The following is a 22,295-nucleotide window of genomic DNA, read 5'->3' as shown; positions in this document are numbered from 1 at the left end:
CACAAAACCACAGTTCCCAGAATTCCCTAGCATTGAGCCAGGGTAGTTAAAGCGATTTCAAACTGGATTCTTTATGTAGTGTGTTTTGGACCTATGTCCCTCAAATGGTGTTGGGCTTCAAAGTCTCATCAGCCCAAGTTGGCATATCCAATGGGTTAGGGATGCTGAAAGCTGTAGTCCAACAGTGTTCAGAAGTTCGCCATCCCTGCTTTAAACTGAGCTTAAGGATGAACAAAGTCTCCACCTCTCTGGTGGACCAGTAAGGCCCAGTAGCAAACAGGGACAGGCCTTTTTCAGTGGTAGTGCCATACCTTTTGAAAACTCTTGTGGAAATATGGATAACTTCCTAAATGCTTGCCTTCAAGATGTCCTTCATTCCATCCTGCCTTTGGACAACTTTTAAGAAATGGCTTCTACAACAGCCAAGTGAAACCTCTATAGAGAAGCTGTATAATTCTGATTACTGGAGGCAGGGAAGAAGCAACAATTCTAGGGAAGCATCACTTTTAATGTCGGTTTGTGAACTCCCAGAGGCATCAGATGGATGCTGTTTGAAACAAAATCATGGACTAGATGAGTGTTGGGAGTTGCCTGGGAATAGTTCAAAATGAAGAAAACATCATGTAGATATCAATATCAGAAAGGACAGGAACCAAACCAGGGACTTTCTGATTTTTCCAGTCTGTCCAGATGGGTCCTAATTCACCTCTCCTTGGTACTTGGAAATGCACAGAACTGAACCTGAGATTATCTGCAATAAACTACTGTCCCTCCCTTGCTGGTACTGTTGCAATTACTGTGATATGTGCTGGCCAAATGGCTGTAATAAAGTTGTTGTTGTTGTTGTTGTTGTTATTATTATTACTGTGATATACAGTCCACCCTTGCCTTACGCGGGGATCCATTCTGGACCCCGCCGCGTAAGGCGAATTCCGTCTATGCTCGAGCCCCATTGGAAACAATAGGGCTCATGCACGGCGGCACCACAAGCACGCACACCCATTCATTTGAATGGGATGCGCCGCCCCTTGCGTCGCGCATGCAACCCACGGCTTGAGCACGTAAGCTCAAGACCACGTATAACGCGGGCAAACTGTATATGTCATGACCATGCTACAACAGACATGCATAGCTTGGAAAAGTTACAGTATTGTTTTGCAACTCAATTCTTTCATACACACACATGTTGGCTGGGGGGTTCTGGGATCTGGGATCTATGATTCAAAACAAGTAATTTGCCCAAGCTCTGGAAGTGGGCCATATGTACCATCAGCTACATTCTTTTATTTGACTGGTTGTGAATAATTTGCATAAAAAGAAGAAGAGGAGTAGTGATGGTGAGGAACTTAAGAACATTTTGGGTTTAGTCAGTCTGAATCATATAAAGCATACCCTGCCTATTCAGTGTAAACTGTGCATACCTCTAATTCACTGATTCTCATAGACAAATTGTGAGACGCCCCTTGATCCAATTGGAGAGGTGTCCGCTGCATCATTCGGACCTCACAGTTTTCAATCTGGCGCCGAAGTTTCTGCAGCTCCATGAGCAACCAGGCCTCCTGCTTTTCTTGCTGGTTCCGGTCTGGAATCTGAACTTGACTGGCAGAACCCAAATGAGTCACTTCAGTCTGCACAACTGGAGGATAGGAAGGAAAACACAGGCTGTTGTACTGGAACAAGTAGAGAGGCTTCTTTTTAAGGAGAATCCCAAAATCTAACAACCAAAACCTGGCACAGGAAACAAACACTAAGAATTTTTTTAAGATTTGAGTCCAGGAATTTGTTTCAGTTCTCAGTCCTTCCACACAAACATCCATTTCATATCCTCCTCATTTCAGCAGAACAATTGAGAGGGAGTAGTGGAGGAGTTATCGGGTTGTTAACTGAGAGTGCAAAATCTTTACTGCTCTACTTCAGAGACCTATCAGCAGTTGCCAACATACCTTCTGTCTGACCTTGAATTAATAGATTATGCACTGTATCATCTTTTTAAGTCTGAGAAAGTGAATACCTATGAATAGGAAAGGCATGACATCACAGCTAATAATATTTCTCAGCACAGCACCTGGAACATGCTTGTTTTTTGTTATGTAAACACAAGTCATTTCTGATTTATGAAGACCGCTTAGAGCCAGCATGGTGGAGTGGTCTGAGCACTGGACTATGACTCATGAGACCAATGTCTGATTCCTCATGAGACCATGAAAATCCACTGGATGACCTTGCGCAAGTCACACACTCTCAGCCTCAGAAAACCCTGTGACAGGTTCACTTTGAGTTTACTATAAGTCAGAAACAACTTGAAGACACATGATGATGATGGCCTTGTCATGGCTTTTCTTGGCAAGGCTTGTTCAGAAGAAGTTTGCCATTCCTTCCTCTATGACTGAGAGAGTACGATTTACTCAAAGTCACTCACTAGATTACGATGGCCGAGAGGGGATTCAAATCTTGGTCTCCTGGACTCCTAATCCAACAGTCAGACCACTGTTCAAATGTTAAATAAGCGGATTTTCCCCTTCCCTGGTAAAGATCACGCAGTGAAAAGGGCTGAATGTATGCCAGATATAATTCCACAGAATTAAAAAGCATTTGCCAATGGCTGGTAGTTTCCAATTACCTGCAAGACTGTATAAAAACCAAATATCAAGAACTTCCTTGTTAGGTCTTACTTTCCACGTGGAATCTTTTCTTTCTGTCTTTTTGTGAAGCAGAAGTCTACACAAGGTGTGTAATGCCAAGTAAATCAGAGCTTGGAAAAATTCCTTGTTTGGACTACAGCTCCCAGAATCCCTCAGCTAGTTGGTGCAGCAAGACATACTGACTGAGGCACATTGACAATTTACAAATCCCATCTGGCACCTCCTGAGATGAATACACCTCTTAAAGATCTATTCTCATCCATCTGATTCTTGTCTAGCCTTCCACAGACAGAAAAAAAAAGAACTAAGTTTAGCTCATCAGAGTCACACATGTTGTTCAAGCCTCCCATCTGCAGCCTGACCATGCTGTACAACTGCTGGTACTGCTTCTAGCCTATCTACATACTACAGAGAACTCACTTTGTGGTGGCTGTGGCTGTGGACGTTGTTGTTGTTGTTGTTGTTGTTGACCTGGTAGCTGGATGACCAAGGTCTGGTAATGCTTCTGGGCATCTGTGAACTGAGTCTGGATTACCCTCTTCTCATCATCACCAAACATCTCTGACCCTTGGCTGTTCCTGAGGAATTCTTGATAATGGATCTCCAAGTCAGCTATGACACGTTGATAATCCTCTCTGCGCATTGTCTTCAGCTGTAATGGACAGGCAGAAACAATTTAAAGAAAAGCAACCAAAACAAGTTGGAGGACATTTTCACAGTATTGATTCCTCTGGATTATGCCTATATTTCATGGTGGCCTGCTGTGGCTCTCCATGTATTTGGAATGCCACTTCCATCAGCCACAGACAATAGTTACTGGAGATGGATTATCGAGGTTGTATTTCAACGTCTGAAGAAACACATCCTCCCCACTCCAACTACTGATGAAAGGCAGTATGCCAGGAGAAGGAGATTTCCTTATGAAACTCAAAATGATAAATGGGTTAACCATGTAGGTTTATGTCAAAATAAATATCTAGGGCTGCAGACTATGGAATGTGCAGATAAGGGGAACAAGGAGAGTTTGTGTCAGCAAAAGCAGAGCAGCCTTCAAAATCACCAGCCATGTTATCAGCACAGACAAGGCATGAGAAAAGACAGACAGCCTTTGTACAGGTTGGGTTGTATACTCCTAAGCTTTGTAATGTATATGGTTTTAGTGGTACAACTAGCAAAAGCATGAATTTACAAAGAGTGCACAATGGATACAGATTTAGTTATTCTTAGAGTAATCACACTGAAATCAATGGCACTTAAGTAACATAATTTACATATTGGCTGCAAATTAGTAAGAGTGCAAGCCAAGACAGGCCTACTCAAAAGTAAGCTACATCTGCTGAAAACACATAACAAACCAGAAATACAGGAGTTGTGTTCATCTCTGCATTTAGCCACCCTACTCCAATGTTAAAACAATAAGTTCATTCATCTGCCCTAGACTATGTACTGCGTACACAGTATTTCCATACAATAACATTAATCATCTGACCATTTTGAATTTACCTAGCAGATTTATAGTATCCTGCTTCTATTTCAATGTATTTGCAATTTATTTTATATTTTAGACTTGCTTGTTTCCCCTCTCTGCCGCCTACTAATTTAAAGTCCTATATGGCTTGGGCCCGAGTTACTTGAAGGAACGCCTCTCCCTACACAATCCACCCGCACTCTCAGAACTACAGGGAAGAACCTATTGGACTGCCCGAAGACTAGATTAAGATCTACTTCCCATAGGGTATTCACTGTGATGGCTCCCAAATTGTGGAATGGCTTGCCGGAGGAGATCCGTCTCATTACTACCTTAGATGCCTTTAAGAAGGCAATCAAGACAGATCTCTTCCGGCAAGCCTATCCCCCAGACATGCTTTAACAGCTTAAGATGATACTCCACTCGGAACTTGATGAGGAATCAGATTTTGATATCGCACATGTACAGGTATTATAATGTTTTTTAAATTTTTCTTTTTATAATGAGAATGTATTTTAACTATGTGTAACTTTATATTTGTGCTGTTCTCCCACCTCGATCCATAGGGAGAGGCGGGATATATAAATAAAAATTATTATTATTATTATTAAAAATGATATTTTACCAAATAGGCTGGGGTTGAAAATTTCAGGTTCTTTGAAGAACATAGTGGTGCCTCGGGTTACGAAAGTAATTCGTTCCGCGGCCGCTTTCGTAACCCGAAAAGCCTTCGTAAGCCGAATTGCCATAGGCGCTAATGGGGAAAAGCCGCGATTCCGTGTAAAATAGCGCCGAAAAGCACCAAAAGTTTTTTCGTAACCTGAAAAAACATTCGTAACCCGGAACAATAATTCCCTATGGGATTTTTTCGTATCCCGAAAATTTCGTAACCTGGGTATTTCGTATCCCGAGGTACCACTGTATAGATGAAATCCTACACATTAGGGTCAGTCAGCTTCAGCAATCCACCAGTCAATTATTTTCCCTCAGGGAACCAAGACACCACATCTTCTCACCAAGCACGGCCATTCTCCCCGCTCCCCAGCCCCCAAAATGCAAAGTGAGAACCAGAAATACACTTCCAAGGGCAAGGGACACAGCCAGAAAAAATGTCCCAAATGCACAAAACAAGGCCCAGTTTTTCAGTGCATGTTTATGGGTGAACAGCATACCATCACTGGTACTAATGTTTATAATTTAAAGAACCAGGAACTAGTAATTTGTTTAGATTAGTAATTGAATAAAAGGGCAAGTTTTTATTAATTTGGTGCAGAACACAGCTAAATGAACCATTATATGGCACAGACTGCTAGATCCTGTTTGAGACAGGTCTCCTATTTCTGAATTCAGAGACAATTATCCAGCCCTGGTCTCAACTCATCAGCACTGCAGTAATGGAAGAATCAATTATATCCATATGAACTCTTCCTCAGAAAGCAGGTTGGATTAAGCAAACTGACAGAACTACCAAAAAAAAAAAAAGATTGAGAGGTTCTGCTCTACCTAAATTGCACTCAGCACCTACCTTAGCAATGGTCATAGCCTTGATTTTCTCAATGTCAATCAAGCAGTAATGCCAAGATACCAGGCTCTTCATGTTGATGTACAGCTGATTCCAGAGAGCCATAATAGCTTCATAGTATTGTTCAATCCTAAGAGGCAATGAGAGGGATACATGTATTCAAAAAGCAGCTGTATACCTTCTGGGAAATATAATGACTAATCTGCTGCATAAAAACAATCTCTGGGAAACCCCACACAAGAAAGGCCAAATGCTTCCTACACAAACATGGACATAGTACATTCACAGCTAGTATTCCACTCCTTGGGCCAAACTGTGTGCCATGAGAAAGGTTGGAGTGTGCCTTAAAGAAATTAAGATGCCATATTATATATATTCAATGCATTGTTTATGATGTGCAAAGAGGCCACATGGGACTGAGTTTCTGATCTCCTACATGGAAGTGACATCATCCCAAAGGAGGGAATAAATGTTCTCTAAATTCATGTGCTGTAGCCAGTAAGTGCAAGAAACTCTCACATGAACTATGACTGCCCAAAAAAGCCCCAACATGTCCTACCCTTGGTTCTTACTGACTGAACAAACAAAAATATGGGATGTCAGCAGTTTATATTAACTCTGCTGTTCTTCCACGGCAAACAGAATTGCTGCCCACTGACCTAAGGACAGGGATGGTATAGCTATAGCCCTCCAGATGACTATTTTCATCTTTCTTTACCACTGCATAGATTGGCAAGGGCTGATTGCAACTGAAATCCTAAAAACATTTGAAGGAGTATATGTTCTTTAGCCCTGTTTTAAGAGCTGTGAATAAAAACAGGTTGTGTGTTTGTTTTTTGCTTGTTTGTTTGTTTTGTTGAGCAAAGTGTGCCTTTCATTTGGACTTAGATCAAAACACTTCCCCAGCTATCAGTAGTGTGGAGAATATGGTCTTAGTAGCATGAAAACCCAGGAAATACTCAGTTGCTTCATGATTTCAAGTGACAAAAAGGTTCTTCAGGTTAACTGGGACATTCTGTGCATCCTAAAAACTCAAATTCCATTTACAGAGGTAACGAATTTCTAATTGTTTTTGGTTTGTTTGTTTTTTTAGAATATGGGAGGCTAGGAAAGAAGGAAACCAAAAGTGCTGTATGTGATCACTATAGCATTTCCCACCCAAACACAAATTCACAAATTCTGCCCATAGGCCCTGAGGTGGTCAGAAGGTAGATCTCCATAGGTTCTGGAATTCATATTACAGCATCCCTGACTACTGGCCATGCTAGCAAGGGCTGATGAAAGTTAAAAGTCAAAAGGATTTGGTAATCTACCTTCTACCCAACTTTGACATAAATAATAATTGGATGGGGATAGGAGACAAAATCCATGAAGGCACTCTTTTAGTCTCACTTTAGCCCTTTCTCCCTACCCTGCCCAGATATATATATATAAATATACCAAATGAAAAGGGGTTAGGGAAGAGCTCAGCACTTCCATAGTACAGCTGTCTCCAAGTTCAAGTAGTAAACATTTGGGATCTTGGTAAGAACTTACTTGGTTGCCAGATCCACAGCCAATGGATTAGGGGGAGGGATAATGAGACTGACAGATGGCACCAGCATATCCACTCCTCCTGGGCCAGTCACATGCCACTTGCTGCGTTCACTGTTGTCTTTTAAAATACATTCATCTCCTTTGCGCATTGTTTTCTATTGAAAAGTAAGCAAAGTTAATTGCAAGGGTGAACACAGCAGAGCACTACAAATATTTTTTGTGTGAATCAGTTTTTAATTTTAGAAATTAACTTGAATTTCTCCCTAGGATCAGATGATGTTCTGTCCTTGTCCATATCAAAAACCTAGTTGTACAGGATTGTACAACAGCATACCCTCCCACTGTTATTTTATTTATCACAATGAAAATCAAATCAAGCCAAATGGCAGTAGTGCACGGTGCATAGCACTACCCTTGGTAGTTTCTCCAATAATTATTTAGCAGCCTCCAAGAAGGGATGATACCCTTGAGTAGGCCCTCTGAGATTTGGCAAAATTCAAAGTCATTTTAGATGGGGAGGCTCTTAGGAGCTGTGACACTGTGACACTGATGAATCTCACATATGCCAGCACAATAGGTCTTTAAAAAACTAACCACTTGGCACCAATTATATGTGACAGCTTTCCACCCTAACCTATATGTATTAATAATTGTTCTTATTATTTTTGGTAGCATGTTTATTGTTAACTGTACATTACTTCAGGCAACTCCTTGTTGAACACAAAGAAAAGAACTTTATTAACATTCAGAACTTATTCCTGCATCTTTTTTTAGTGGATGGTTCTCAAGCTTGCATTACAGTATATAAACTACTTTAAAGTAGTTAGAAATTTACTACTTTCCATCACTGACTATATTTACATTTCTTCACTTAGTTCATCTAGAACCTACACTGAGTTTCCTTAGCTGTTAACCTCATATGCTACTTTTTACACTCTCAATACACACAGCTCGACTCTCTCAGCTCAGCTCTCTTTTTATAACTGCTCCTTGGGTGGTTTCTAATATCCCCCCCCCCCATCCCAACCTTTCTGGCTGTAAATCTCTCAGAATCCTGACACACTCCACCAATATCACTGACTTCTCCTCCTTTTATACTTACTCCTGAAAGCAGCCTGTATCTTTTCCCAGCCTGATTCCTATCGGCTGCCCCCAAACTTTCTATTCTGCCTGTGTTTCTCTACAGGAGCTGCAGTTATATCATACAGGGAACAGATGTTTTGGGTGTCCTATACTTTACAATCAAGCAGATTTTCACTAACATCCTAAGCACAGGGTTTTGACACATGGCAGTCTGTCCCAACCCTTTAAAGTGGATTTATTTTGATGTCTATATATTGGCAAATATAAAGGTGCCATGGACAAGCAGATTCACTGTCTGTGTCCAAAAAACAACTCCAACCCTAGGACTGAAAGCATGGCTTTAAAGCACTTTATATCCTATTGTAGCCTTGGTGTGTGTACTGGCCATTAACGACACAAGTCTTACCAGATCTTGTTTGTAGTCACACAGTGCCTTGAGAATGATAGGCTTATTGGTCCTGTAATCAGGGTTGCGTGGTTTCAGCTGCACTATCTTCTTAGACTTATTCACCAAATTTTGCACCTGCCTCTTGTATTCCAAAATTTTCTCTCGCTCATTCTAGAAAGACAAACATTGATTAGACACATTTTGTGTAAACAAGACAACAGATTCTTCACCACAAACCTGCACTGGTTGTGGACCAAATACAGATCCTCTTTTAATTAAAGGCAAATAATTCTGTAGTAACTAATATCCAGCATGTTAACCACATACTGTATAGAACATTACAGAAATTACATGCAATTATTAAATTAAACTCAATGAAGTGAGTAAGGGAAAATGAGTTAGAATTAACGAGAACCTATCTGGAATTCCTTAAGGAGAATTTGATAGGTATGGTAAATGCTACTTTACCAGATATGTAATATAAGCAGACTATAATCTGTGAATAAAATAGGCTAAGATGGAAGTGACTTATTTCTATCATATCAGTGTGACATTAAATCCAAAAAGCTGTGATTTCCCCACAATAATTCTGCTCTTCACAATCCCCCTTAAGGAAGGACTATTCTGCAAATACTGTCATCATTCATTTATTATACCAGCAAGCATTCAAAAACAAGTGTGAAACAACCACAGGAGTGAGATTTCTTTCCACCTGATCACATTTTGAACACTGGACTTCTTACATGCAAGGCACTAATGAGTGGTATGTTATATTCTGGGCATCCTGCTTAAATTGAGATTAATTGTGGCATCTCAAAAGATGGTGCAACAGTACCTCTAGCTCTTTGATCTGCTCCAACAGAACTTGAAGTGACATATTTTTATCACAGATGAACCTCTTTCTGATAGAATCTTGAAGAGTCTTCAAATAGTTTTCAGTAGATTGGGCTTCCTCGAAAAACTACAAATAATAACAAAGTATAGCATTTTGTTTATCTGCTGGCTTTTGATAAGATGTGAGGGATCATCTAAGTTGTAGAGACTGAATCACCCTTATCTGAAAGGCTTGGGACCAGAAGTGTCTTGGATTTTGGAATACAGTCAGCCCTCCCCATAAGCAGGCTTGCCTTCTGCAGCTTTGAGCTTACGCGGAAGGCAATCCCCAGCAAAAGTCATGGGGCGCATACCCGTATCACGAGCACACACCCCATTATTTTCTATGGGGCTTGAGTATACACTCTTTTCCCCATACGTGGGGTGTGTGTGTGTCCAGAACGGATCCCCGCATATAGGGAGTGCCGACTGTACTTGTTTTTGCATACTCACACATAATGGGGTTATCTTGGAGGTGGGACCCAAGTTTAAACATAACATTCATTTATTTTTCATATACACCTTATTGTATATGTAATCTGAAGGCAATTTTATACAATATTTTTAATAATTTTGTGCATGAAACAAAGTTCATGTACACTGAATCATCAGCCATGCGAAAAAAGTTTTGGGTCTTGAAATATTTCAGAATTTAGAATTCTAGATAAGGGGGAGCCAGTCTGTACTATGTACTTTCTGTCATAAAGAATAACAATAATAATAATAATCCTAGAACCATATATTTATATAAATATGTAGGATCAAAAATCGTTCAGCTACATTTTGTACAGTTAGGTTATGCTGAGTTTATAAACTCTGCTCTGGACCAGTACCTATTAACCGCAAGTGTAGGATACTACACTTAAAATACAGTAACTGTATTGATATTAAAACATATTCATTCAACATACTTTAAAGAATGTAGATTTAAAAAGAGCAAATAAAAGAATCTAAACCAAGGAAAATCTTAACTTTTAAAAGTAGAATTCTACATTACATACTTCATTTAGCAAGCTGTCCTTACCACAAGAAAAATTATACTTCCTAAAAATAGTATGAATGTAAGACAATCCATATGTGGAGCCTTTTCTATTATTGTTGTTGTTATATTCCTTCAATACCAATGTATGGCAATCCTATCATAGGGTTTCCGGGCAAGATTTATTCAGAGGAGGCTTTCCACAAGAGTCTAAGGATAACAGAATGTGACTTCTCCAAGGTCACTCACTGGTTTTCCATAGCTGAGTAGGGATTCAAATTCTAGTCTCCCAGATTTCGAGCCCAACACTCAAACCACTACACCATGCTGGCTCTCTCTTCTTAGTTAAACAGGGTTAAAATGCTAACTTGTTCAGATGCAACTTCTACTATACCTATTATTACAATACATCAATACACACCTGAAAGTATGCTGCATTTTCCTTGAGATGAACATCAATGCACTTGGTGATCTGTAGAATCCAGCTCCACTGTGTTTGCAGAGTATCCATGTAGGCCTATAATTTTTTTTTTAAAAAAATTACAGGTTCAACAATATAATTTCATTTTTTATTTTTTTTACTCAGCCAGCAACTTCCAGACTTTATAAAATAGCTTGGAGGGAGAAAGATGAACAGTTCAGCACATAAGTGACAGTTGATTACTTGCCCTACCCTTTCCATATTCAGAGAATTCTGGGTGTTGTAGTTTTGTGAGACAATTAGCCTTGTCTATCAAAGTGTTATGGTGGCACAATAAACTACAATTTCCAGAATTCCACAGCATTGAGTCATGGCAGTTAAGTTGTGTCAAACTGACTTATTTCTGCATTGCAGATGCAGCCTAAAGAGTCTGGTCCATTGTTCCTTCCCGCTCTCTTTCTAGGGAAGCAGGAGAGGATCCATAAGCAAGGGACAAAATCTTTCTCTTGCTAGCTTCATTAAAACCAAGGACCCCATAAATACACCATGATTATCCCTCACCTTTAGGAAGAACTGTTAACTGGGCTTACCAATAGGTCACTGAGAGGAGAAATTATCTTAAAATAAAAAGTGGCCCACCAGTAAACACAGGGATTAACCAGCACTTAAAGTGGCCTCTCACATTATTAGAATAACTAATGTTTAGTTCTGAGTGGGCTTCCACATTTTTTACCCAGAGCCTGAAAAGATTACTTTCTTGGAATACAATTCCCTGGTTCCCCACACCAGCAGGTTGTTTTTTTTTACAGGTTTCTGTTTTTAACACTAGCAGCACAGTATTTGCATGTGTCATCCTGCACATTTCCAATACTGATACTTATTGGCCAGCAGAATGTCACAGACAGGTTCAAAGTACAAGGTTCAGGATTTCTTTTGCAAATGTTCAGCTTCAGTAGAGTTTCTGTCACATGCAAAAACAGCATCAGGAAAACAATGTAAGAAGCTGAAGACTTACCTCAATCTTGTCAGAGGCAGGGTGCTGATTAAGTACCAGTTGGTCACATTCTTGCTTCAGTTTGTTGAGTTCTTTTTCTTTGACTTCCAGCTGGCTCATGCGTTTCTGTCAAAAGACAAGGACACATCTATAAATGACCCCTAAAAAATCAACATTTTCAAAGTCATATCACATCCATCCATTCATCTAGACACTGTGAAAACCTTTTTAAAAAATCAAACATCTTCATTGTAAGATTACTATTTTTCTCTGCAAGCCCTGTAGACTTAATATGTACTATGTGATCATAAGAATGGCCTTACTGACACATAAGAATGGCCTTACTGAAACAAGTAAACTAAACATAATTAATGCTATTATCTTTCCATTGTCCATTCAGTTACAGAGCAGGCCTGTCTCACCTCAGTACTGCTATACATTTCACACCATGGTCAAAGATCAGATACCCTATACACAGTTTCCAACATTTTAATGTCTTTAATAGGTAAAATTTCAGTGTTGCTCATTTTAAAAGACTAGCACAATCCAACTTTCTTCCTCAATCCTTCTGCCACCACACACTCTCCAAACTGTCTGAAAATATACCCCACAAGGCTACCCAAGCCCCCAGAGATTTCGAGTGTGCATAGAAGAAGGGGGAATTGACTCCCTCAGCTTCTGCTTGAGAAGAAATAAGAGCATCCCTGGACTCAAATCAATTGTCCATGAATATAAGTTCTTTTTATTATTATTTGGGAATTTAGTTCACTCACAGAGAAGGCCTCCTGCTTCCTGGCAATATCAGTGTTCCTGTCACTCCAGTCATAGAGAAGTTCCTCCTCCTCACAGTCATTGATCCACATGATTTCCCTGCTGGTTGCTTGGATGATGTTTTGCAGTTGGCGCAGCTGGTCCATTCTTTCAAAGGAGAATCTCTATAAAATAACACCATCAAAGTATTAAGCATTTAAATTTAAGGATCAAAGCACAGGGGAAACTCTTTTTAAAAAGGTAGCAGAGCAACTCTAGAAAGCAAACAGCTTTATCAATTAATGAACTCTGGCCATATCTGGGCTCTGGAGGGGCTACACTAAGAAAATCCAAATTATGTACCATCACCATAAAACTAAAAATGCATAGTTTACTCTGATTTTGCCAGCCACAGGAAAAGGTTGTTATGCAGGAAGACTGGGCCACATATTGTCTACGTTTTTCAAAAACATCTTATAAGACACTAAAATGTTGGTAATTTAATAAAAAGGGTATGAACAGCCACGCTCTACCTCTAGAAGATGAAATGGAGTCATGGTGATTTAAGGTCATGTTTTTTAAAAAATATCTGCCCAAGAAACATACAATGCTAAGCTTGGTAGCTAGTAATTTACTTATTTAATGCCTAACACCATGTCTCTCAGTGTACATATTTCTTCCCCTTCCATTTTATCCTCACAGTGACCCCATGCATGAGGTTAGACCAGTGGTTCCCAAACTTTGGTCATCCAGGTGTTTTGTACTTCAAATCCCAGAAGCCCCAGCCAACTATCAGGAATACTAGGAGCTGAAGTCCAAAATATCTGGCAGACCAAAGTTTTAGCATCAATGGGTTAGACTGAGAGATACTGACTGATCCAAAGTCACCCAGTAAGCATCATGGCTGAGCAATCATCTGAACCCATTCTAAAACTCTATTTATTTATGAATTATGAATCTGACCAAATATTGCCAGGAGAGACAGTCATGGCTGAGCATGAAGATGAGAGGTTAAATACAGATGAGGCAATTTCAGTAAATGTCCTACTCCCTTTGTTGGACCGCAGTGGAAGAGAAAGTTCATCTCACAAAATTATTTTCTCCTTCAGCTCAGCTATCAAAAATGGAGGAGCCCGATGTCCTCAATCTGGCAAGAAACCCATACACTGAACTCATGCAGCCTATTATGCAGAATGGTCTCAGAGAATAATTCTTGCAGAAAATGCAGTACTTATCATCCTACTGTAGTCTACATATATGTCTGACACTAGATGATCTACTACTAAGCAGGCAGAGAGCAGATTATAAAACCTTCAGTTTTAAAAAACAATTGCTTTTTGGCTTACCAGCAGATATTCATACTCTTCCTCCAGCTGGTGAATAGCAGCCTTCTCACGCTGGAAACAAAACAAAAATAAATAAATAAATAAAGATGTTGCATGGGTGGCAAACAGGAAAAAGAAAATAAAAATAGGGGTTTTACAGGTATTATGACAATGGGCTTTCATTCCAATGGACTTCTGGAAGAAGTAAAAATTAAAAGGGAAAAGGCTGGGACAATTGTTGCTATTAATTGTTGTCAAGTCACCTTCAAATTATGGTGACCCTCCAAGACACCCAGTTAAGATTTTGCAAACTCAGGCTCCCTTGATTGGAGCAACAGTGCCATCTTTATATTATAATTAAAAACAGTCAATGGCAAAATGGTGGGAACCAAATACCTCTTCAAGAAGAGGCAGGGAAATACTGGCAAGCAATGGTTAAGTAGGAGGGGCAAAGGAAGTGCCAGGCCCAGAAAGCTACAAAGTCAGGCTGCAAATTTCTCACTATAGTGGACTGCCATTTGAAAGGATACCAGAATGTCAAATCTTGGCCTTAAACCTCATCTGCCATTGATCTCAAATTAGGCTTTGTTTACAATCACATAAAGCACTAATAGGAGGAAGAATGCAGCATATAAAATGCTAATTTATGTGTTGATGTTTTTAACTGAGTAAAGTACATTAGTGCTAAATCAGAGTTTATCTCTGAGCCAAAGGTTTGGAATGCTTAACCAGTTGTGGCACTAAGGGGCACCAAACAAACAGTTAAAACAGGCAGCAGCATAAAACAATCAATGAAATGGAACCAGTATTTTACCAGATCAGTTTTGACTTTGTCCAAATGCCAGCGATAGTCTCCAATGGAATTATGAAATCTCCTATGGTCAGCAATTTGTTGTTCAATAGATGCTGCATCAAATCCCCACTTTACTAACTCCATTTCAGCCTGGGGGGAAGAGAAAAGAAGAATGCGCATCATCACATGCAATCGATTTAGTCATGAAAATGTAAACAACCAAGGTCCTATGCAATATGAGTTATGCATTCCAGAACAGCTTTGCAAAGACTTGGTCTACATACTACCAGCTGGCTATCCTAAAGAAAAGAGCATCCAAATGTTTAGAATTCTACCAGAAAGAGGTGTAAAAAAGGCAGCTTTGTCCTCTGAGCAACACAGCAACATCACAAACGTTTTGGGTAACACCCTCCTCTACTTGGGTTATGGGTTGCCTATGGTAGAAATTGGAGGAGACCTCTGGGAGACATGATATATAGCTACCAAGCAACCTCAGAAGACCTTACTGAGATTTAATGGGACATTAAGAGATTCAAGCAAGTTTGTCACCTTAGCAGGGACATTCTGTTTCTACCTCTGCAGCCTTTCCCCACTTATTGATGAAGCTATTGACCTAATGCTAGAAAAGGTATGAGACTTGTCCCCTGCAGACCCCACCTCCACATTTATCATGACTGAAAAAGATGCTTCAATCTGATTTTAAAGTCTCTCCTTATCTGCCTGTCTGCCTATGAATTATATCATGCATCAGCCTGAGATGCCTGGTGATCAGAATAGCATTTCATGCTTTTATACTTTTAAATACTATTTGCTATTTGTTTGATACTTGGCACATTTTATAAACACAGAGCCCACTTATGGTATCGAGTGTTGTTACTTTTATTTTATTTTATTTTTTAAATTCCTATGTTATGGTCAAAAGACTGTGGGTGATGGTTACATTCTTCACCGGGGCCATTTTGTAAATTCAAGAGCTGAGCCAGACTTGAGAACAATGTTCTCGCCAGCAGACTATTGAGACTATAAACTTTAAAACACACACACACCAAACACGAGCCTTTAAAAAAAAGCCTTTATGACTCAGCTCAGCAATAATGCTACAACAAACAACACCCTGAGCCACACCTGTACTTAAGCAAAGCTGGAACAGCTCCAGCAAAAGAAACCATTTTAGCTTCCATAGGCTGTCAGCCATCTAAGAGTTACACAGAAATTACTCTTCCCTCCTGCATAATAGAGCATTTTATCCCGCATAATGGAGCATTTTATCAATGTGTGTAAAATCAAATGTGGCTGAATTGCAGCTCCCTGTCCACCAGGAAAATGCTATCCAGGTGTTTAGCCCATGATTCTCTTATCTGAAAGCCTGACCGGAAGGTGAAACAAAAACACTGACAAGAAAGCACAAACTACCAGTGGGAATTCCCATTTGTCATATCATGAGGGAAAACATTAGCTCAGAGCTCTGTAACTTCAGCTTTGCAGGCAAAATACCAAGTCAGAGAACTTCAACACATGAGATAAGATAAGGCAGCTGGGAAACGGGCCTGTTTGTAACTGGTTTACCACATACCAGATTGAAAAGCCTCTTCATTTCTCCAATTGATACTACACAGAATATCATGACAGTGTGGCTTATCTGTTGTCCACTGCACACACACACTCAAAAAAATCTGTGAGGGAGCAGGAACTTGTACAAACTCTTAACATGTCACACTCTTCTGCTCACCTTTTTTTTTTTTTTTACTCATAGGCTCACCACACCTAACTGGAAGTTCACACACAATGAGTCTCACTCCCAGATAAATGCATAAAGTTTGCAGCCTGTATTTTCCCCCCTGTCTTTCAGTGTCAATTTTTTAAAGGTTTCATTAAAAAGGAAGATTGCTAGAGGAATCAATCAACTCCATAACTTATTTCCTGCCTCACTGACAAGTACATGATCATAAAGCTAGGAGGCAAATGACACATTTTGTTCATTTTGCCTTACTTACTGCAATCCAGGAGTCTTGCAGAGAATTTAAAAAATCACATTTTACAAGAAAATGCTACAAAGCAGAAAACACTTCAGTAATTCTTCATTGTGTCCTTTGCAGTGTGCAAATTGGTACACCAAACTAGAAATGACTCTGAACATGTCACACACAAAAACATATGCCTCCCCCACACACATCAAAAAAGCAAGATATGCATGTGCATAAGAAAGGCCAATTTTCATCAGGCTCATAGAACACACAAAGGGAAGGTGTAATTTTCCCCTTTAAGGTCTTCATGAAAATCAACATTTGCTTATTCCTACACTTGCTATAAGCCTCAATTGGCAGCAGTCTCCAATGGCTAACTATGGTATTGGGACAATTTTTCTCAGGGTCTCAGTCTATGGAAATGAGAAAAAGTAAACATCCCTGTCCCTCACACAATCGTCTCGCAGAAAATCTGGAAATCCCATAGTTATATGGTTGTTGTTGGAGGTAAGTGACACATTTTTCATCAAATCTAGTTTGGCCCAGACATACAATCATGTGGAAGGTATTATTATATGACAGTGGTTTTTATGCAACCTATTTTCCCCCAGAACACCTTTAATTAATATCTGCCATTCTTCCTGCATAGGACCTAAGGTGGCATTGAAACCATGGAAGAAATAAAGCTAAGAGCTCCCTGTAAAAATGGGTTGCATAATCCCAGTCTTTTCAGTAAATTCATTTTGACTGGGATAGTGCCAAAACAAAACAAAGGGGGAGAAGGATCACCATGAAGAGATTCCTAATACAATAGATGGTAGAAGGCATTAAAACACCAATGCGTAACTAATAAATATATATGTTAGAATAACACCAGCAATTTTTAAATATGTACTTAAAAGCAAAATATGCAAAACTACCAGTAGAAATCACCAACAGTAAACTAACATATAACATTTTAAAGAGGAACTAAAATAGAATCATATCTAATTAGATTTTTTGCCACCACTTTCTTGACAGTCCTGTTTTTTTGGTGTGCCTAGCGGAAATAAAGTAATAGTAACAATTTAAGCTCTGTTGTGCTTAGATGATTACTCTAAGCTTGCAATAAGTGCATTCTGAAGGTTTTAAAACAACGTAGGACCAGAGGAATATGCTACTGCATTGATCCTATATTTTACTCATATCTTTGCTTCCCCTTACTCTGGTCGGTACATTTTTTGAGGCTGGAGAACTAACTGCCTAATGTGACACTAAATCCAATGGAGGTGGGAGATGAATGAATGTTGTCCACCTTTTACCCAAAACATTGAAAAATTAAGTATATAGATAAAAAGATATAACATCACTCTGTTGTCTAGGCAACTCATTACTGACTTTCACACAGGTTTACCTTCTGCTGCCTCATCCAGTTCAGACATTCGGTGGTAGCACGCCTGGTGTATTCATCCCATCCTGATCCACTCTGGGAGGTATAGCCTCCTTTGGAGCTTGCCCTACGGACACGGGGTACACTGATGGCTTTGTAGAGGGCACGCATCTGCTCTTGAAGCTGAAGTAATCTACAAGGAAATGTAGTAATAAAACATAAGAAAATCAAGGAACAATAAGCCAAAATACATAAACAGAAGTAACAAAAACAAGCTTTCCGGCTATGAATCAGCTTGAGCTTTAGAGAGCAAGAAACTCAGAACAAAAAAATAGGAACTGAAGCACCTGAATATTATCCCATATTCTAATGGCCATGGTTAAATACAGGAGCAATGCAGTAGGAAACCAGGTGCCTGATTATCCAGTGACATTGTACAATAAGTTGCCAACAAGACTGAACACATGGCTGAATAAGTAAATAAATACAGTGAACATGTACTAAACCATACCCTGCCCTAGGCAGGAGTGATGATGGAAAAAATAATTAAACTGTGATTGCAGGTTGAAATGCTAAGGATGCATCCTAAGGCATCTATCAGAAATGTAACATTTGTGGAGAATCTTCACTATTTTCTCTCAATTATGTATTGATGGTGCCATAATGAGATGAGAAGGACTTGGTCTTCCTTAGCTTGAAAGACTAGTAACAGAAGGGTCCCTTGATACAATGAATACTTATGATAAAATTTGTTTGTGGGTATTGTTTTTAGATTTAATATGAGGCCTAGGCTAAGCCTAGACCAGTCAAAAGCAAAAGAGTGACTTTCCATAAGTTACTGGACTCAGATTTGACTATGCTGTCTTGGGGTGATGGGATTTGCAGTCCAACAACATTTAGTTGGCCAGACTTTGCCCAGCCCCAGCCTAGTCCAAACTAGGATGAAGATTATCTAAATACTCCACATACAATACTACAGCTCTTCAGAAGGAAGCCAGGATACAAACAAAATGCCAATACCTTTTCTGGTATAGGTCACATGGCTGCCCCATTTGTCTCATCTCTCGGATCAAGCCATCAAGGATGTCCATATGTTCATTGGCCTGAGCAAAGCAATCCTCCAGCTCCCGGTTCCTGCTGATCTGGATACCTTCTCCATACTTCAGTTCCTAGGATGAAGGGAATAAAGCAAACACAGCCACATTTAGTGCAAAGCATCTTTCCACTCCCTCCAAAAATTCATGTGATGGCTTTTGGCAAAAAGGTTGACATTTGAACCTAAACTTCTAGGTTTCCACATTACCCAAGATGCACAACACAGTGCACACATGGATCTGAAACAGTGATCCCCGAACTATGGCCCTCCAGATATTCTGGACTTCGGCTCCCAGAATTCCTGATTGTTGGCCAAGCTGGCTGGGGCTTCTGGGAGCTGAAGTGAAAAACATTTGGAGCACCAACATTTGGTAATCACTAGACTAAGATATGTTCTACATCCCATTTTAAAAAAATATTGCAAATTTTTTTCTATCAGTATTACATTGAAGCCATGAGCCAACTATTTGAGATGTGGATGCATTTAGATTCAACAGCATCTTATTCACTGTTGTTGGTGTGATGATTACCATGGTACCCTATGTGTACCAGGTGCAGAAACAGATGTGTGAGGTGTGCTCTAAGGATGAAGCTATTTGAGTTCTGTATCCAGGAGTAATCCTATGTAAACCATATTAAAATGAATGGCAATTACAAAAGAGCTGTCAAAATCCTAGGGGATTATTGCCTTTTCTCTTACTACTTCACTGAAACCCAGTTAATATTCTGAGTACCTCAGTGCCTCACAATTTCTATTTAACTGAAGGCTATCAATAGCTTCTAGTCATGATAGCAATATATCATAATGGTTATACACCATGACTAGGAGGAAATAAATACACATATAATCATACTCAAAACATGCTGAAATTGGAAACATTTGAATTTTCATGTGTTTTGGCCTACAATTCCCCTAAAACCCATCCAACATAGGTGGTAAGGGATTATGAGTGTTATAGTACAAAAAGAATCAGGAGGACAAAACATTCTCCATCCTGATATAAGCACATTAAAATACAAAGCTACCTGATACCAGATGAGACTATCCACTTATTGTCTGTTATGTCTTCTAGTGGTTTTTCATAATCTCTAGTAGAAATCTTCCCTATCATTATACAACTGAAATTCCAAGGAGATGCCAAGGGCTGAACCTGGGAGTTAATGCATGCCAAACTCTCCTAGTCAACAACAGCAGGCCCTTGGTATCTGCTGGGGGTTTGGTTCCAGGGCCCTTCATGAATACCAAAATCCATGATTGGTCAAGTACTATTACATTCAATGGCATAGTAAAATAGCAAAATCAAGGTTTGCTTTTTGGAATCTATATATTTTTGGAACATTTTCAAGACATGGATAGTTGAATCCAACTTCAGTCCCTCCTGAACTTCTTTTTAAACAAACTATTCCACAACCTCTTTCTGGATCCTTTTTTGCTCAATGAAAGCATCTCCTGTGTTAGCATGTGTTTAGGCTCAGCAAAGTAATAACACTTACAGGTTGTACTATGAGTTCAGCACGCATGAGGCAATCTGAGCAGTTTTGCAAAAGTTCTTGAATGGTGTTCTGACGCCTGGACATTGTGCCAGTTCCATTTTGACTGACAAGGAGAAAAAGAGAGAGACAGAGAGAGCCATCAAACAGCTATAATTACTCTTGCACTGTGAGTACATTTTCTAAAGGGCAGCAGCACACCTTATTCAAATTGAAGTGTTGCAACCTGTGGGGTGGTTTCAGAGGGATCCACCCAATATACCTGCCCCTCCTTTTTGGTCTCACAGGCGAGTTACAATGCTGAGTCTGCAGTCTCTTTTGTAAAAAATCCACTGTGGGAACATGACAAGTGTCAATAATACCAGCCCATGAAGGTAGTTTCAACAGTGGATCAAGCAGAAGGATGAATGGTATATGAAAGTGAAAAGTTCTTAGATTTAAACAAATCTGAACAGTTTTGCAAAAGTTCTTGAATGGTATTTTGATGCCTGGGCGTTGTGCCAGTTTCATTTTGACTGACAGGGAGAAAAAAAGAAAGAGAGAGCCATCAGACATATTAATTGGAGAGTATAAAATGCGCTGTCCATGCTCTGTTGCTACACCTCACTCTGGAACGTCCTTCCTGAGTACCTACACAGCTGTCTTCCTTCAAAATCCTCCCCAAAACCCATTTCTGCGAAGCCACTGCCTGAACCATTTCTCATTTCAAGTACAGCCCATAGACATCACACTAGCTTCCTTTACACTTATCCCTTGTTACCCTTGACAATTATTTCTCTACTTTTATTACCCCTTCCACCTTCAGCAGCCGAGACTTGTTATGCATTCCATTAAGTAAAGAATCACCATTATACCTGAGAATGTATTCTATGTCAGTAGCGTCAATATGGCAGTGCGGGGGATGCAGAACACATCAGGTGACAACCTAATGGGGGATGACACCACTTCTCCCCAAACATCTGCCTTTGGGGTTTGCCTGCGTCCCATTAAAAATACTGAAGGATTGTACCACTTTTCTAATTTTTTATTGTATTGTTCTTTTAATATTGTGAGCCACTCTGGGTCCCAGATCTGGGGGACGAGCAGCATACAAATAAATATTAAAATGATAAAGATGGTGTGAGTGGGGTGAGGCTTAGTGGGAGGAGAAAGGAGAGGCCTCAGATTTTAATTTTCAATTTCTGTGGCCTGTTACAGACTGCCAAAATAAAGCTGCTTCGGGTCTCTTTGGAGGTATGCTGTTTAAATGATACATGGGTCCTAAGAGTCTGGAAGCTGCACCAAAGCTGCACTCCAGTGCTTAGGAATGGAATGTGGCTTTGGCGCGACCTCCGGACTCTTAGGACCCATGCATCAGTTAAATAGCATACCTCCAAAGAGACCCGAAGCAGCTTTATTTTGGCAGTCTGTAACAGGCCTTTAATTTCTTTAAAACATCACATTTTGCCAAATTTTCACTTCAACCACATGAAACTGTGTATAGGTAAATGTATTTTGGCTGTGCAATTTAAAGGTATAATTTTAATGTTGCTAGTTGTTTATGTCACAACTTTTACTGTTACATTCAGTAGTAAACAGGAATTACAATTTATGTGGAACATG

General features: G+C 39.7%; 1 protein-coding gene across 3 annotated transcripts in view; it reads right to left on the bottom strand.

Moving 5' to 3' along the window:
* LOC121929270 (desmoplakin) overlaps nucleotides 1-22,295 on the bottom strand; it is a 56,585-nt gene that overhangs the window by 17,637 nt on the left and 16,653 nt on the right. For all 3 annotated transcript variants that reach the window (XM_042464646.1, XM_042464647.1, XM_042464648.1), the window contains exons 2-15: nucleotides 20,697-20,799; nucleotides 19,128-19,276; nucleotides 18,132-18,300; nucleotides 14,796-14,924; nucleotides 14,003-14,053; nucleotides 12,680-12,841; nucleotides 11,928-12,032; nucleotides 10,913-11,008; nucleotides 9,475-9,600; nucleotides 8,658-8,810; nucleotides 7,169-7,323; nucleotides 5,636-5,762; nucleotides 3,063-3,294; nucleotides 1,422-1,636 (exon numbers count right to left, since the gene is read on the bottom strand). In XM_042464646.1, coding sequence (XP_042320580.1) covers nucleotides 1,422-1,636; nucleotides 3,063-3,294; nucleotides 5,636-5,762; nucleotides 7,169-7,323; nucleotides 8,658-8,810; nucleotides 9,475-9,600; nucleotides 10,913-11,008; nucleotides 11,928-12,032; nucleotides 12,680-12,841; nucleotides 14,003-14,053; nucleotides 14,796-14,924; nucleotides 18,132-18,300; nucleotides 19,128-19,276; nucleotides 20,697-20,799 — 1,972 coding nt within the window. The remainder of the gene's footprint in view (nucleotides 1-1,421; nucleotides 1,637-3,062; nucleotides 3,295-5,635; nucleotides 5,763-7,168; nucleotides 7,324-8,657; nucleotides 8,811-9,474; nucleotides 9,601-10,912; nucleotides 11,009-11,927; nucleotides 12,033-12,679; nucleotides 12,842-14,002; nucleotides 14,054-14,795; nucleotides 14,925-18,131; nucleotides 18,301-19,127; nucleotides 19,277-20,696; nucleotides 20,800-22,295) is intronic.

This window comes from Sceloporus undulatus, chromosome 4 (assembly GCF_019175285.1).
Source record: "Sceloporus undulatus isolate JIND9_A2432 ecotype Alabama chromosome 4, SceUnd_v1.1, whole genome shotgun sequence".
Lineage (NCBI taxonomy): Eukaryota > Metazoa > Chordata > Lepidosauria > Squamata > Phrynosomatidae > Sceloporus > Sceloporus undulatus.
The sequence above is the reverse complement of the archived record's forward strand: the minus strand, read 5'-3'. Positions and strand labels throughout refer to the sequence as shown.